This window comes from Atractosteus spatula, chromosome 12, assembly GCF_055471065.1.
Source record: "Atractosteus spatula isolate fAtrSpa1 chromosome 12, fAtrSpa1.hap1, whole genome shotgun sequence".
NCBI classification, from domain to species: Eukaryota; Metazoa; Chordata; class Actinopteri; order Semionotiformes; family Lepisosteidae; genus Atractosteus; species Atractosteus spatula.
In genome coordinates, this window is record NC_142717.1 from 45,027,562 (window position 1) to 45,045,800 (window position 18,239).

Here is an 18,239-nt window from a genome sequence, read left to right on the forward strand (position 1 = left end):
ATCACCCAGAAAGATATGAAACCAGTGTAAAAGCTTTGGTCCTTGGAATTTTTAGGGCCGGTTTAAGTTTTTTTTTTTCCCAGTCTGACGGCAATTTGAGCGCTTACAGACTCAAAGAAGAGTTTGTGTTTTGAATCAGTCGGCAACGTGTGGTTTCTTTCACTTATATTAGCTTGCGCTTTATTTTAAAGATATTTCTGCGTGTTTTGTTTCTTTCAGTCAGATGTTATTCATCAGAGTGTTTACGACCTCATTCACACCGAAGACAGGGCAGAATTTCAGCGGCAGCTTCACTGGGCTCTGAATCCCCAGCTGCCTCCAGATTCGAGACAAGGTGAGCCTCGTGCACTGTGTGTGATTGCTATCAGTGTCACTCCACGTGTCCCTGACCTTAACTCCGGAGTACAGCATTCCACCACTGGTCATTTATCCAAACAGTGCGCCCCCCCCCCCCCAATTGTAACAGTGCAGCCAACAAATGTGACGGGGTGCGTTGTGTAATGCTGTAAAATATTTATAGGGCAGTATTTTTTAACTTAGCTTCTGGCTTATTAATGCAAAATACTGTGTGTGGGTTGAGGCAGGAGCTGGAGGTTACAGCATGTGCGTTTTCCTTTTAAAAAAAGGAGAGAAAGTGTTAGAAATGCAGTTGCCTATGATTATTAAAACTAAGAGATAGTGTACATACCGTTGCCATTGTTTTGTTAAATGTGACTGTCAAAGTCATACTTTAAAGCAAGCAGCAGTGTTTATCTTGGAATGGGTTTTCCTTTTACACAAGCACAACCTGATTTTCTTTATTTATGCTCTTAGATTGGTTTTATGCTGGATGAACATTGATTTATTTGAATTTGTTTCTGTCCACTGGACTTAGATTTGCCTTTAGTTCTCTTGTACAGCTGTTTTTCACTTTAGATTAATGACATTGTCATTTTAAAGGCCATTACAATGATTTTGTTGAAGAAACTAGTACTCCCATTGTTGGGCATTAAACATCCAAACACGTTGCATTGATGCCTTTGTTATTCAGTCTTTAAAAATAAACAGTAAAGTATCTCACTCTCAACACTAGTATTGTGCAAAGAGTGTCACTAAAAAATCTTCTATCTAATGCATTGTACAGTTATGATATGTAGGCCTAATTAATTGTTCAAATTAATCAGTTTTAAAGTAGTTGGCATGCATCTTTGTGTTAGGTGATCCTTTGATTTTCAGTTGTAGCACGAGTTCAGTTGTGTAGACCAGAAATAGATGTGTTGCTTAACTTTAAAACAAATGTAAATTTGTTTTACTATCTCAGCTGTTGTCTGATCATGTGTGTAAAGGCACTAATTTATTATTAAACGCCTTTCAGTCTTGTGTGCATTGTATAATGACTTCATTAATTACGATATCTGTGTTCTATCTCTAATTGGTATGAGACTCTGCAATATTTGTCTTTTAAATTAAATTGCTTTGGCACAGGCAAAACAGAGCATTGAATTGGTCCTACATATTTTCATTCTACATAATTTTCAAAAAAAAATCTTAACAACAAATGCAAGAAAATGAAACATTGGGTACATAAACTGAAGCACATCTTAATACTTTTAGCTTTACCATGACTTGACAGAAAAATGCCAGTGGGATTAATTGTGAAACCATTGATGGCAATATTCATCTTCCTATCAACCACTACAAGCATCTCCTTTGTTCTATTAAGTGTGCAAGAATGTGCAATGACTGTACAGTGTTTATTCTGAAATCTTGAACATGAGCAGACTTGAGATGGCTCTCCTGAAGTAAAGTGATACGAATGTTTATGTGCTTTAAAAAATCAGAACATGTAGCTCGTTTGATGGGTGAATCCAATCTGTGCATGTTCCAGAAATAAACATAAGTTGTCATTCCAAGATATTTAAAACACAACATCGGGTGACAACCTGTTCTGTGAGAGCTGGACATGTGTAACACAGAACACATCAGCAACAAGTAGACGAGAAAGAAGTGAGCATGGTCTGCTGTTCTGGAGTCCTTGATCATCATCCTTTTGCAGACCTGCACTGTATTCTATAAAAATCTGTTAGCCAGTTTTACAGACAGAAATCAGAATTGTACAGTAAACCCTTGGTTTCATGATGTCACTTTAACAAAATCCCCTGGAGGGGAATTTGGTCTGTAAAATCAGAAATACCAAACTTTCCCTGCAATAACAGAGAAATGCATATGTAATAAATCAAGGTAAAAATTACTACTGCATTGTTTTAAAATGATCAGTTATACCCTGTAGGAGTAAATTGGTTGCTTACAATGGGAGATGTATATTTTTCATATGCTTTAGCGAATTTTATACAGTATGTTTATGACACATGAAATAAAGAGCTTGTATATTTAGGATAAAAAAAGAAAATGAAACAATTTTCATAAACTTTGTTGAGTGCAATTCTTAAAAGAAAGTATATATTTCTCATATTATAATGAATGGGCTCGAAAAACTTCCCACATTATCAGACATTCAGCAATAATGGACAGCTCTTTCCACCTATTAGTCTGTTAAACTGAGGTTTTGCTTTACTTAAGTTGATATGCTTTTTTTAACCGCTTTTTAGAAAGTGGTTAAATACCAAAAATATGAATAAAAAACTGCAAAACTTTTGTATATACAGTATATAAATCACTGTCTTTGGTGACCTGACGAACAGTCTATGTAAAACCATTGTAATGCAAATAGCTATAAGCATTAAAGTAGAATCCTTAATTATGGTTAAATAACTTGAAGACTATGTGGAATTATTTAAACACAATAACATACCAAACAGGCAGCAGACTCTGGTTTTAATTATCGATAAAATATTTAAAACTGCACTGTAAAATCTTGCAAAGGTTAGAAGGGAAAATAAAATAAATTGCATACCTGGTGTTTAGATTCCATTTATTAAGACTGCAAATATTCTTACAGTAGGTTTGCACATTTTCTTGTACAAAAGAGCTCCATAAACTACCAGACATGCTTTCCAGGGGCAGGTGTTAAGTGCTTGGCAGTATACCAAGATCGCCACACACAAGCCAGCATATGGTGTGGGTCGCAACAATAGTGGAAGATTCCCTTTTGTTTGATGAGCTTGAAAATTAAGCAGAATTTCAGATCTAGGTCCATCGTCGAGAGTTTCAGTGTAAAAAATAATTACACGTACAAGACTGCGTCTGGTCCGTACCAAGATGGGAGGTTTCCAAGGAAAATCTGTTTCCTTTAAGATTAAGTGATATTGGTGGACCAGCAGGGGACACTAATCCCTCTGGTCCACAGTTTTCAGGTCGCTTAAAAGTATGTTTAGTGAGGACTCTGTATTGTAGGAGGTACCGTCTTTTGGACAAGGTCATTAATTAACATCCTAATCATTCTAGGGAGCTGTTCTGAGGATTTAAGATGTTAACTTGATACCTGGCTAAACTGTGCTCTAGGCTTGCTTAATCTAGGCATACTAGAGTGAGGGATTTTCTCATAGTGGCTGCAGCACTCCGCCCAGGTGGAGCTGCACTTTGGCTGCTCCTTACCTCCGCCAGCTGTGCGGCCACGGGATACGAACCGGCAACCTTCCAGCCACAGGTGCAGATCCTTAGCCACAGAGCCACCGCACCGCCCTTATGGCATAGTTTAAATTGAGCTTTTCCGTGTTAATTGTGCACAGTGAAAGATCAGTTTTAAAAAGTATTGTCAAGCACATCAGGGCCTGTCTCACCCCAGGGCCAGGTTCCTGTGTTGCATCCTCTTTTTAAGGGCCTTGGATACAACCGCCCACTTCATCGTTTAACAGTATTTAATCTCAGACATTTCTGGGTTGATTTTGAGAAGAGATCTGTGCCAAGACGTCGGACCCTTCTGCAGCAGTCACTGTAGATACTGGCCTGAGCAAGGGCTTGGTAGGCGGGGCTGTTCGAGAGGCGGGGGCATGTGTGGAGTCCAAAGGGAGCTGGCTGGCCTGGAAAGATTGCACATGGTGGACAGTAGGAGGAGTGTGAGCTGAATATATCGGGAGGAAAAATCCCTTCCGTTGAAGGTCCCATGAGCTGTGCAAATTATCAGCCACCACCCTAGGGCATTTGAATTGTCACCTGTAGCAGTCTATCACTGCATTTCCTTGAGGTTACAGCGTAAAGGAAGTAAACCTCATATTAATCCTTGTTTTTAGACAATGGGCCAAGTGACACCAGGTCATATAAACCTAAGTTCATGCTCCTCTCAGAATGACTCACAATTAGTGTTCCTGCCGTTCAGAGGCCCTATTCCTTTACAGAGTCACTTGTTTTTTTTACTCCAGCACCAGATCATCTTACATTGCCCATCTGAAGACATGCTACATGACTCACAGTTTACTGTCTGAACTTTATTTAGCAAACAGCTGTTATCAGGAGACATATCTGTGGTGTGTAATTTATCCTGAAGAAAGATGGTATTCCAAAGTCATTAAACAAAAGTCTTTTCAGCCTATCACAGAAAAATAATTTGTAAACTTATGATCCCGAAGATGCTTTATGCCTATGCCATCAGACAATTGTTTCATTTTTTAAATGCTTTTTAGCAGAAATTGCCCTCCAGGCACTTAAAGTGTTTAATTTCTAGAAGCGGTCATCTTTTTTTTCCTAGTGTTCATTTGCATCGCTTTCAAATGCTTAAGATGGTGATGAAACATAATGATCTTACTGTGGTGGTGTCTTACAAGTCCTACCCATGACATTTAACAGTGTTACTCTGATATAGCAAAGAAATGTGCATTGTTGTTATATGTAGGCTTACAAATGTAGTAGATTTGTTTCCAGTGTTTTGTTTATATATTAGTTATGGGGGGGTCATTTGTGAGTACAATCAGTGTGCATTCTTTTCAGATCGGTGTTGTACGAGATTGATCTTTAGTATGAGAATGGTTTCATTTCTCTAATTTTAACAGCGTAGGCTTTTGCTATTTGGTCTTAAGCCATATGTTCTCTACATAACATAGCTGTTGAGAGTCAAATAGGAATTAGATTATTTAGCATTCTAAAACTGTGAGCTTCCTCTTAAGCCCATTGAAATCCGAGAAGTGCAGCTTAGACACTCCCAAGGGTGTGAAATTCACGTTTAAAACATTGTTGACTTTGCACCCGATGTTAAGAATATAATTTAGGCTTCAAAAACATGATCTTCACTAAAATGCATACTCTGTAGCCCTCTTGCAGTAAGGGGGTTATATGCATCTGTGACTGATATATATATATAAATCAAGTACTTTCAAAAATGTCAAATCATTGTGTTATTTTTTGCAGGTCGGCTAATTCCGTACATAGTAAATCTATCAAGACCAGAAAAGTATAGAAATACTTGCACATATACCACACCTTGTAATCTGATTTCACCAGATTTCAGAAGCTAAGCAAGTCTGGTCTAGTTCAGTACTTGGACTGGAGATATTCAATAGAAAAAGTGGTATTGGGGGACCATTAGGTGGCACTCTCCCCCACCCCCCCCCAGACAGGAATTTCTAAACTCATTATGGTGACTTGCTACACTGCGTTGTGGGATGAGAAGTTTTTTTTTAAAGAATTCCTTTTTGGTCCTGCACCTTCTGGCAAGGTTCAAGTTCTGCCTTAATTGATCTGAATTACTTTTCTCACTTCTCCCGATCTCCTGTGTAGTTGGCCTGCTGGTGCAAATTGGCTGCCACGCAGAGGTGGGTGCTACACTTCAGTGGTGGGTGAATTGGGTCCACAACTATATGTAAATCACTTTGGAATCCTTTGGGTTGTAACCACTATATAAATGCAAAGCTTTTTAATGAACACCCGAGTCACCAGGTCTTAGCTCCTTGACTGTAATCACTGTAACGAGTTGCAGTTGTGACATTGTAAAAACACTCTTGAGAAGGTTTTATCAGTTGTATTTTACTGTTCACACTTGTTAAAAGTTAATGTGTATTAAATGAACTGATAAAAGAATGTTTTCTTTCAGCTGCAGACAATGAACCAGCTCTCCCTCTTACCTACTACAGTCCAGAGCATCTGCCTCCGGAGAATTCTACGTTCTTAGAACGAAACTTTGTCTGCAGACTAAGATGCCTTTTGGATAACTCCTCAGGATTTCTTGTGAGTCGAAAAAAAAATACTGTGAAGATGGATTCTTAAATAGAACCAGAATCGGCGTTATTAAGTAAATGTTCATGAAAGTTCAGTTATTTTAAGTCCACAGGGAACAAAGTTCCCTTTAGTTTGTTTTCTGTATCAGTTTCTTTGATTATTAAACGCAGCTGAGGGTTAAAAATTCAACACATTCCGGTTGAACCCGAGAGGATGGTGTGTTAAATGAGAGGTTTCTTCTCTGCTGCCGTTTTCTCAGGGTCAGCTAAGGGTCACCCTCCTGCATATTGGAAACAGGAAGTCATCTTGCCGATAGCTTTGCATGCAAGCTCTCAGCAAAATAAAAAAAAAGACACCAAATTCACTTCTTCAGAGCCTAATGCACTTCACTGTAATCTCATAATTCTGGTGGATCTCAAAGACTGCTTTTCTTGATCGGTGAAAGCAGAGTGTGATTTGAATTTCTCACACGCAAGCTTGTTGAGGCTTGCCTAGAGAAGCACTGCTTTGCTCCTCTCTGTTCTTAGTCTTATGGCTACCAGTGGTAACAGGTAATAACATAATCATTAAACACTGCAGCCTGTTGTTTGAGATGCCTGATTTCTCCTGCAGTTCTGCTCTCAGCCTTGTAAGGTGCTCTGTTAAGCCGTTTTCATAAAATGACAGGTCTCTGAATAACCATGTAATTCCAAAAAGATTAAATATTTGTTTGTTTAGATTGTTCTGGCATGTGTGCCACGAGTATATTACCTTAAGCAAATATTTATATATTTTTTAAATTCTTGCTCTTTCATTTGCTGTTAGTTGATACTTTATAGAATAGAATTTACAAAATATGAAAATATCTAAAAAAGGTTTTTGCCAGTTCTTTTCCGATTGTGTGGAAAGCAAATTCCTAAAAAAAAAATGACGTTTTCAATCAAGATGAATTAAGTTGCGTCAAATACATCGTAGAAACCAAAGCAAACACAATTGGCACTATGTAAAATGAGTTTCCTATTTTTATTTTATACGTTTTTAAAATTATTTTATTAATACTTTTATTAACATTTGTAACCATTTATGCAGCTGGGTATTTAGGTTGAGTAATGTGGTTGATGTTCCTTGCTGAAAAAAGTCCAACCTAGGCTTTTTCCCCACAACCTTAAATTTACAAGACCTGAGCCCTAAACACCACTCCACACTGCTGCCCTTAAATTGCACTTTTAATGTGTCTTACCCTGTTGTGAATCCTTTTCACTAGTCTATTAAAAGCAGGAAACAATTTATAGTTGCAGATGCAGTTGCAAATTTATAATCTGCAGACGTCTCTCCCCATAATAATTTTCAGATGGAGCAAAATATTGATGGATATAGATAGGCGAGACTTTATTGATCCCGAAGCGAAATCGATGAAATGCTGATGTGTTGACGGCACTACTTGGTCAGTGTTTTATGTTTGAATTTAAAGGTGTAATGTTCATGTATTGGTTTCTTCTTTACAAGTCAGTTTAAAAGTTAGAAACAAAACATTCATTTTTCTACGTCTCGTGTACTTGATTGATTTATTACCCTGCGTCCTTTAGGCAATGAACTTCCAGGGTCGCCTGAAGTTTCTACATGGACAGAACAGGAAGTCGAAGGACGGATCAGCCATCCCCCCTCAGCTGGCCCTGTTTGCCTTGGCTGCCCCTCTGCAGCCTCCTTCCATTCTCGAGATTCGCACCAAAAACTTCATCTTCAGAACCAAGCACAAGCTGGACTTCACCCCCACAGCTTGCGATGCCAAGTGAGTACAAATTCTGGGATCCAGCCCGATGATCCCAGGTCATTTTTACATCTTGGCCATTTTGTTCCTCCACAGTCATGTAGATATTCAATATACTGCCAAATAAAGCGGTAAAAACACCAGTTAAAAAATGGCGACTAGATCAAGACACATTTAAACCAAAGCTGAGATTCATGTGTAGAGATCCACGTTAATTACCCCCCAATATAAAAAAATGGAGACTGGTATTCTTGCGAGCTTAAAATAAACCACTTGAGTTTCCCCTAACATTATACATGGTTATACACTGTGTGTGAGTAAGTTGATGTGATTTGTAATACATTCCTAGACAAACTGTTACATTAGTAAGTTCTGGGAATAGTACAATGTAAACAGTCTTATTGCCCAAAACATAATAAAAATAAGGCAGCAGTACAGCTTGTAGAGAGCCACCATATCCTAGTGGAGACAGAGCCCCAGCCTGCCAAACGAACTTCATTTGTTTTAAAACAAAATTACCAGCTTGTCATAGAAGGCTCATTCTCTTAATAAACACTAGAGCTGATCACTTTTAAAATAAAGTAAAACAAATCAAGCTATTTAAATTCACGAATGTATTTTCATGTTCTTGGCAGCATTGTAATGTGGCAGTTTTCCCTGCTTGACTCACTGCTCCCAGGTCCTGGGTTCAGTTCCGGTCTTGCGTGACTCGGCATACTTTCCAGTGTCCTCCCACTGCTCAGAAACTCGCTGGCAGTTCTGAACAGCCCCTTACTCGGTGACCCAGTGATGCACTGCTGTCTCACACGGGGAGGGGAGCTTTCGTGTGACCTCAGTGCTACCCTTGGCCCTGAAACTGTTGAATAGGCTCCAGCCTGCCTCGGGCCTAGCTGGGATATGAGGGAATCTAGGTGCTGGATTTCTCTTTTCTTAGCATTTGAAAGACGAAAATCCGTCCTTAAAAGACAAGCCCCATGTCTGTCGTCATTTGTCTTCTGCAAAAGGATTTCTAGGCCTGCTCCTCATGAATTTAATTGTAAGAATTCCCAAGTTGAACTTATGTGCAGCCAGATGTTTAGCAGAACTCTTGAGAGCAGTTTCGCACAGCGCGCAAGACTGGAAGGGGTGACAGATCCAGTACTCGTCTCAGCACATATGCTATTGGTCAGCTCTGCGTTTCCCAACCAATTCCAGTGAGGTCCTGGCCTGCCTGTCAGCTGCTGTGCTTGTGCGAGACTGATGTGGGTGCTCACGAGCCCTGGCTGGCATCAGGCCCATCTGACAGGTAGCCCTGCTAAAGAGCTGTCTTGACGTTTGAAGTTCACATCTCCTGAAAGAAAGTAGGCCGGCAGTTTGTTTGGAAAGACGCTGGAGGCTTGGCAAGCAAGCGAGCATCTGTGACGCATTGCCCCTCGATTTTTCTGTGTTTTGATGTTTCAGAGATTTACAAATGCTTACATTAAGAGGAGGCCAACAGAAATGTCACATGACCGTAATTTGTTTCTGTATTTATTCTTTTTCTCCTCCCTTCCCACAGAGGGAAGATTGTGCTGGGCTACACAGAAGCAGAGTTGTGCTATCGTGGAACGGGGTATCAGTTCATTCATGCTGCCGACATGCTGTATTGTGCAGAAAACCATATCCGGAGTGAGTCTGATCTTCCATGTCCATTGTCTCTTCAAAATTATTATTAAAAAAAAGCTATTAAAAACACCACAGATACTTATTAAGTTCCCTAATGTCTCCTTTATTCAGACATGATTTATATACAGTATGTGTATGTGATGAGCTGTGCCTGTACCGTCTATTAGATAGCAATGTAAATAGATTAAGAATATAAAAATGGTTTTATAGGAGAAGAGCTCGTTCACTCCATCTGTCCCAAAATGTAGTTATTAGTTAATTGATCAGGGATCTGATTCAACCGTTTTTTGAAACAAGCCAGGTTATTGGCTTTAACTACATGGCTTGGTAGCTTGTTCCATATTCCCACAACCCAGAGGTTCTTCTGTGATTAAAGATATTATGAGGGAGTGTTTGAATGTGGCAAGGTGGTCTTTCTCCCCAGTTACTCTGTAGACAGCTAAAGATTTGAAAAGCATATTCAGCGGTTAATTGCTATTTTCGAGTTATTTTTCTTATTTGAAATCGGTTTCCTTTTTAATTTTTAAGTGTTTCCAAAGTGTTAGTATTAGGTAACATGGTTGACCAGTCATAGTTATCAAAGCACCTGTTGAAAAGAACTTGAGCACCAAAAGGTTTTGTGCAGAAATATGAACTCTGAGGTCTTGAAGAAAGTGTCTTTGAACGGTCGCAAGACTTCACTGTGAAGGCCTCTCTTACTCACACGTCATGGTGCCAACTTGGACAACAGCTGCTGCTTTGTGTTCACAGAGACCAGCTTCTGAAAGTATAATGTCGCTTTGTTTTTAATTTCAGGAAGAAAAGTTATTTTTCTGTCTTTTTGCAGGGCTTGAGTAGTTGTAATAAATGGATAAAAAATTACCCATGCTTAGAATTGTGCAGGTCTGATTTTAACGAGTGGTAAATGATGTACGTACAGTACAAAGGTTTGAATTCCACGTCGATGCTAATGGGTAGTGTGGTATCTTTCCCCCCCTTTTTAAAATGGTAATATACTCCATTTTACTAGCAAACTTTTCTCTCCTGCAGTGATCAAGACAGGCGAAAGTGGAATGACAGTCTTCAGGCTCCTAACCAAAAAGAACAGATGGACCTGGGTCCAGGCAAACGCACGTCTGGTGTACAAAAATGGAAGACCAGATTACATAATAGCAACACAACGCGCTCTCACGTACGTTTAGAAATGTATACTATTGGCATATCATGAAATCATTTTCATATCTTCGCTTATAAAAAAGCTGACGTTTACTTTGATTGTCCTGTATTTTTTAAAATATGTCCCAGTCTTTTTAAGCTTTGTTTAACTAGCAGTGCGTTAACACATTTTCATTGCTTCCTCCTCAGCGATGAAGAGGGTTTGGAAAACTTTAAGAAACGAAATCTGAAGTTGCCTTTCAGCTTTGCTACTGGGGAGGCTGTGCTGTACGAGACAACCTTCTCAATGTCTCTAAATGACCCCACATTAGGAAAAGCCAAAGGCTCGCTCACGATGGGAAGTTCATTGAAAATAACAGAACAGGAATCCTTGGATCCAAACTCCCTTTTAGGTGCCATGCTGAAACAAGACGAGTCTGTTTATGTCTGCTCCCCGGCACAAAACACACTCTCTTTGGAGTCGAGCGTATTCGGCGACACCAGAGAAGATCTGAATGACATCCTGTCCAGAAACTGGCAGGACAGCCTCTTGTCAGTCTCAAGAAACAATCTGCAAACGCAGCAGCCAGATGACGGCTCTTTGGACAGCAAAAGCAGCGATCTGTTCAGTTTCATGAAAAACCTGGATATTTGCATGGAAGACCTTGAGCTCCTGCAGCAGGATGAGGAGTTCCTGAAAGTTGATTGGGACGACCCCGGAGATATTACAAATGTTGCGGATGAGATCCTCTCCTATGTGCAGGAATCGCTCAATAAGAAGTCTGATTGCATGTACTCCAGTTGCGCTCAGCAGAAGCTGCCGGTCCCGAACCCAAGCTGCATGCTTCAGCAGCTCCCTCAGCCGCAGCTGCAGCTGCAGCATCCACTGCAACAGCAAAGCCCCCAGTACCTCCAGCCGCAGCCGCGGCAGTATCCCCCGCCGCCGCAGCTCCCTCAGCCTCAGCCGCATCCTCTGCAGCAGCAGAACGCGCAGTACCTGCAGCAGCAGCAGCAGCAGCAGCTCTGCCAGAAACTGAGACACATGCAAGTCAACGGCATGCACACGGCTTGGGCGCAGCCCGCCGGCGCCCCCTCCGCCAGCTGTCAGCAGCAGCCTGCCCCGCTTCATCTGCAGCAGCACAATCATCAGTACAGCCCCTACGGGCTAGAAAGCACTGTTTCGGATTACCCCTACAAAAGTGAGATCAACATACTCCCCACTGCCTGTAATCAGGACTTTATGCCTTACAAGCCAGCAGTTCCTACAGGTGGACAACCTCAGCCAGCGAACCTCACAAATGTGTCCTGTCCAGTAACTGAACTGAACACCCAGGAGCTAGAGGATTTCCTGGAAAGTTTGGAGCCACTCCCAAAGGATCAGGAGTGTATAATAAGTCCACAGACATGTTATACAGGTGCAATGTCAATGTACCAGTATCTGCCAGAAAGTCAGTCCAACTGCACTAGTGAGCCGAATATGGTGAATCAAATGTTGTTCAGCCCTCTGGGACAGCAGCCATTCTTGGCAAAGGTAAGCGATGTCATGCATGATGCAAGTGTTTAACTAGCGTGCCATAAACCCATGCCATATTCCTTAATTGCGTTCCTTATATTTGCTTTCATGTATTTTTTATGACAAAGATAACAATGTGCTACTTATTTGATCTATATGTAGGAGATGGAAGACTTTGTAATCCTCTAGAAGTTTATTATTTCCATAATGATAAAGCTGTATTGTGACTCTTTTTTCATTATGGAAGATATGAATATTAATTTGTATTGAAGCTGCAAGTTAAGGATTGTTGTGCACTTGCACAGTGTAAATCAACTTTTTTTTTTGCTGCAACTGTCTGTAGTTTTAAAAATTGCACCTTTGTTTTTTTTCTGTTTCAGTTTCAAAATGAAAATGATGGCAGCAGCAGTGATGCCTATCCAGAATCCTTTGGGTTGATGGACTGCTCTCAACCAACACAGCCTCTCCACCATCACTGAGACCTGACTGAGGGGGGTGGGGGGGGCGTGATTCTTGTAACTCTGAGCCCAGTGCTTATTCCTGTGCATCTGTCTGGAGTGGTGCTGCCTTTGAAGGACAGTTTCATTTTAGAGGAGTGTGAAGGGCTTCTGTGAGCCATGAAAGACAAGAACAGGGGCTGTTTGCGTTGTGCATAATTCTGTTCCTTGTACAAGGTCAGTTTGCTTTCTTGCACATTTTGTGAAAGTGTAGTATTGACCTGTAATGTAAAAATACGAAATCTTCATTTTGGCTTACTTTTTGAAAAAAAAAATGGATTTGAAACATCATAATACGTGGTAATAAAATGCACTAGATAATTAGCAGCCCCAAATCTTTTAACTGCACTATGTAAGAGTCCTTCATTTGTAGAGCAGAAGCAGGCATAGAAGACTGTTGCTGTTTGTGATTTTATTTGAATATTGTTTGTTGATCAAAACTACAAGAATATATATTTTATATATAAAGTGAAGTTTGAACTAACTTTTTTCTTTCATTTACAAGACCCCTGACCAATGATAACTAATGTTACAATTCCATTTTCAAATGGAGACTTTGTACAGTGATATAATTGCACCTCTCTGTATTTAATTACTGTGCTAACTACTAAATTGTCTCTTGTATTTACTTCATTGTACAATGTTAAGCAACAACCCTGCTTCAACAGTATTTTATATCTACACTTTTTTTGAACTTCAGAAAAAAGCAATATTAATAATTTGTTTATGGGCCCTTTCAGGATCCAGGTTGTACGTTTTTGTTGATTGTAAGCATTTTGTTGTATAATTAATTAAGATGGTCATTTAAAGATCAATCTGAAGTAATGTTACCTTTTCTTTTACATGCTTGTTAAGAAATAGGTTTTGATACCTTTAGCCAGTTCTATGCAGCTCTTCATCAATGTGTTCAAATTCAAGCCAGTTGCAAGTAGGAGTGTTTACATGTGTAAGGTTCCGAACTGGATCCTCCCTCCAATGAGGTTATATTAATCAATGTATCTTGTTGGGGTATGAAAGTATCTGTTTCAGAATATTTTAGACCAAGGTTGGCATTGATTCGAACACTTCTTTGTTATTGCACTCTTAAGGGATTGAATAATCAGAAACCCTTGGCACTTCAACTTTATTATAAACTGAGCTGGTCATCACTCATAGAGTGTGACAGGAGCCATCTGCCTCGTGCATTTCTAAACAAGATCGCTCCTATAAAATAAATATTCAGACATTTTAAAATTAGAATTGTGATATCCTGCAGAAATTTAAAAAAGCTGTTTTTATAGTTTTGATACAGAAATATGTTTTGTCTCCTACAAAATGTATTTAAAATGAACATCAAAGATTTTCTATGTTGTATTTTGTGTGTACTATGTAATTTATGTGTAATTAACATTTTATTGAAAAATTGCTTTCTAAAAACATTTATTTGATGCTTTTGTAAACTGCCATTTGTAGCTTAAAGTGTTTGACATTTTCAGATGTTAATTTAGTACAAGAAGTAGCGTTGTCAGAGAATGCTGTTCAGACAGGCCTGCTTTTCTGTTGTGCTTTAACAGTGTGTTGACAATCATTTGACAGTACTACAGGGTGGGGGAGGGGTTAGAGCAATCTTTGATGGACAGTTGAAAGGTGAAGTTATTTCCCTGTCAATGCAGCAATGGTTATGTTTTGTGTGACTTTGTGACTTCATAGCAGAAAAACAAGCCACTACTGTAACTGTTCTGGTTTTTAGGGATTCACAGATTCTCCTAATGCCCCATTTCCACCACCTACATTAGCTATGGCTGCTCTGGGCTGAGGACTTTGTGTTTCAGTGCAGCTACCCTTGGCCTTGACACTAGGCGGACCTGGACATGCTGTGCCTGATGTGACCGCAGTGGTCTGCACAGGCCTGGCTACGTGGAAACCTTTTATCCTTTGTAATAGTATGCCAAAAGGACATAAAGTGCACAGAGCAGCAAGTTCATCTTGGGGGGGAAAAAAAAGTAATGATCAGGAAAAATACTATTTTTTTACAGGAATGTACCTAGGCTGCCTAAATAAAATTTTTAAAAAAGGAATTAGAAATCCTGGGGGACAGTGATTGATTTGTCCTCTTTATCATTGTGTCAATAGAAGTGCAGCTACTCAGGTCCAGCTCAGCTACAGCTAAACGTTTGGTCGTAGAGACAAGGGCATGGTGTAGTCTGGTGTGATTTCTCTGCATTTTGTAACGAACCACATTTTAGGAAACAGTCCTCCACCTTTATTTAAGCCTGGAGATTCAATTTTATGAAGCTACTTATGATGCTGTTCATAAAGTAAAACTGCAAAAGTTTTTCCAGCCACAAGGTGTGGAAGTGAAAACTGATTCAGTGTAGTATTTTTTTGTATTCTGTTTGAACAGGATGTTTGATCTTATTTATTTTTACTTTTAAATTGTAAAAGTGACCTTTTTTTAAAGAAATTAATTAGGTTTTCCTGCCTTGGTATTATGTTCTATATATTTTTTGGCACTAAGTTTTTTTTTGTTTGTTTGTCTAGAATTCCTTACCATTTCTGAAACAATATTGAGCTTGTTTCACGTCAACCTTATTTACAGTACTTAGATGAGATGCGGTTTGGCTTGTCTGTGCGAATTGTATTTCATTACTCACAGTGCAGGTGACTTGGAAATTAAGCCCTGACTTCTAAGGTGGTAGGCCAGCACTTGCTCGAGCTGGGTTTGTCTGCCGGCCATGGCTCAGGGAGGCTTGACAGGCGTACCAGTGGTACTGCACCTTGGGAAACCTGTTCCTTTGGGCAGCAGTATCGTCCAAGTGCGCACTGTATTCCACCTTGCGTTCTCCCGTCTCGGACAACTCGAGGCCACACTGAGCTGATTCCACACCCTCTGGTGTGAACCTGTTAGCTGGTGGAAGTGTGGAACAAAATGTACCCAGTCGTGTTGTTGAAACTGGAACCCTGCTGTCTTTCAAGATCTGACTGGGTGAGATGTTCGGATGAATTAGCTGCTGGCTCTCAGACGGGCTAGGTGCACCGAATGGCCTCCTCTCGTTGGCAGTGTTCCTGACCATGTTCTTGTCGATGGCAGTGTGTTCGCCGTGCTCGCGGTGCTTTGGGGTCACACATGGCCTGCATGCTGCAGCGGCACAGTTTACCTCTATTAGCACCCTGTGCTGTCTGCCATCGTGTGAAAACACTCTAGTGTACACTAGTGCAGAAAGGGGTCACCACCGTGGACACCACACCACACCGAGTGTATGTCACAGGAATATACCTCGTTCATATGCTCCTAAAAAAACATCCTGTCAGAAATGCACCATATACTGCAAAAATTAGCTCTGAATTTATGCATCTATAACAATTCCCTAATATCATGAAGAGTTAACATAGAAATCGGAATGAAACGTGTATCAAAAATATTTTAGAAGTAATGTTAATGGCGGGGGAAAATTGTTTTTTGGACTGTTTTTGTGGAACGAATGCTGAGGCTGGTTTTGGACAAGCTACAGTAGGTCCCGTTTTCCATGACCCAGAAATCTCGTAATGTCCAAATTGAGTGTGATGGCTGCTATTACTCGGGTAATGCAGTAGCAAACATTCCCGGGATGTGGTGTCCCTTTTTGCAACGGACATTGTGCTGCTGTTATATGTTGCTGATGTCAATATTTTTTCCATTCTGTTAGCTTTATGCTTCCAGGCCATTTTTTAACACAGTGGCACATTTGTTCAGTTCCCCCTTCAGATACTTTTTATTTTTGTAGGTCGGTCATAATGTCATTCTCCTTGTGGAATACTCTTTCTTCCCTGTAGACATTTTCTCTCCATTTCATCTAATGGCTTTCAAATGCATTTCACCCATTTTCGCACACAAAGACCTTGTTTCCAAACTAAAATCTTTTGTGTTGAAGATTAAATGTAATAGGTTTGTGAACAACAGGAATGTGTTTGTGTGGAAAAATAACAAAATAAGTCGTGTTTTCACCAAGCAAATTTAAGATTTAGTGAATGAGGCCATTGTATATCTGTGCTTAGGTATGCTTAGTTATTCCTAGTTTAAACTTGTAGCCACATAAAGATTGTATGTCTGGCAACTACAGTTGCATAAAAAGACCTCGTCAACATTTTTATTAAAATGGTTGCAGTGGTGACTACAGATTTGTGCTGACTAGAGATTTAAACTTGGCTTTTCATAATGTTAGCATTGTAAAAGTAATGAGCTGAACTATTCAGCTGCTCCACACTTCTTTGCCTTTTAGCAAGCTTTGTCAGTAAACATCTTATGTATTTTTGCCATAATTTATTTTCCAAACATATTAAAATGAGTTCAACACTATAGCCAGAGTAGTATTTTTAAAAGAAGTTGGCTATGATATTTTGACTTCATAACTCCAGATCATGCCCATTTTTTGTTTCAATGTATTTAATTACTTTAAAAGCCAGTTTAATCTATAAAGCAGGCAAGTATATAACATTAAACTGTCATCTTAATATGCACTATATTGACAAGTCTGTGTTGTGTTAGATGGTGTAGAATAGTTCTGTAGAACTCTCACTTCCACACCTTCCTGAGAGGGAAACTTAGTCCTTTAAGGCTGTTGATTAAAAGTGAATTTGGTGACATGTAGCGTAGGTGTTAGATGCAAAATGTATACGTTAAATATTGTGAATGTGATTATAGTTTGTTCTTGAGATCACTGTAAAGAAAAAAGGTTCAAAGGGAAAATGGAATATGGCATATATACAGAATACAGTATGTATATATTATGTATATATTGAGTACAATATATATATAGCTCTAGATAATCAAATTTACTAAGCCAAACACAATGCCCACATCACTAAGTGCCATGCATGCAGTACGACCAATGTACTGTTTAATTGTTAGAGTATAATTTAAATTGCAAGATGTACAGACACCTTGTTTGTGATTTTATGCAGTAGCTGTGCTTCAGCAGAGGCTGTGTTTTGTTGCACTGTTGGTAGTGTCTGCGTCTGACAAGGTTTGACTCGGATCGTTTTGTTTTCTTATTTCCTTCCTTTGGTGAAGTACAGGATCTCTCTCATCATTATGGCTCCCCCGAGGCCATGATTAGGTTGCTGGCCAGAGAATGCCTTGTCTCCCATGTAATTAAGACACCTTCTTTTTTCCAATGGAATGGTATGGTTATAACAATGAAAACTTTGGTCAGGGTTGAGACCTGTATAACCTAGTGTTACCAGTATTACTGCACATGTTATGTTTATGTAAAAGCATTTTGAGTTTTGCTGCCAATTTAGCTTCCTTCACAGAACTGCTTCACATACCATGCCTGCTCCTTTCGTGGTGTGGTTTGTAGTATTCTCACTGAGCTTCAGTGAAATTTGTAAAACTTAATATATTCTAATAAATCATCACTGAATGTAACACTGTCCGCTTGTCCTTACTGTGCCAGGAGTTCTGAGTGTTTTTATTGAGTGCTGTAGTTGTTTGAATGTGATTAAAATGGCATTCATACAGTTCGAGAAGACATTTTCTCTTTTTTGTGCAAGAAAATGTGCAAACCTACTGTACTATTCAAATACCCCTTTATTTGCAATCTCAATTGCCTCACCCTAACTACCAGCTCCCCCCCTTTCCCTTTTAACTTTTGCAAAG

At 39.6% G+C, this 18,239-nt stretch overlaps 1 protein-coding gene across 1 annotated transcript in view; it reads left to right on the forward strand.

The window, feature by feature from the left end:
- ahr1a (aryl hydrocarbon receptor 1a) overlaps positions 1–18,008 on the forward strand; it is a 66,807-nt gene extending 48,799 nt beyond the window's left edge. The window contains exons 5-11 of the mRNA XM_088928532.1: positions 220–334; positions 5,963–6,096; positions 7,653–7,855; positions 9,372–9,481; positions 10,508–10,649; positions 10,823–12,143; positions 12,506–18,008. Of these exons, the coding sequence (XP_088784658.1) occupies positions 220–334; positions 5,963–6,096; positions 7,653–7,855; positions 9,372–9,481; positions 10,508–10,649; positions 10,823–12,143; positions 12,506–12,604 (2,124 nt within the window). The 3' untranslated portion in view covers positions 12,605–18,008. The remainder of the gene's footprint in view (positions 1–219; positions 335–5,962; positions 6,097–7,652; positions 7,856–9,371; positions 9,482–10,507; positions 10,650–10,822; positions 12,144–12,505) is intronic.
- The last annotated feature ends 231 nt before the right edge of the window (positions 18,009–18,239 follow it).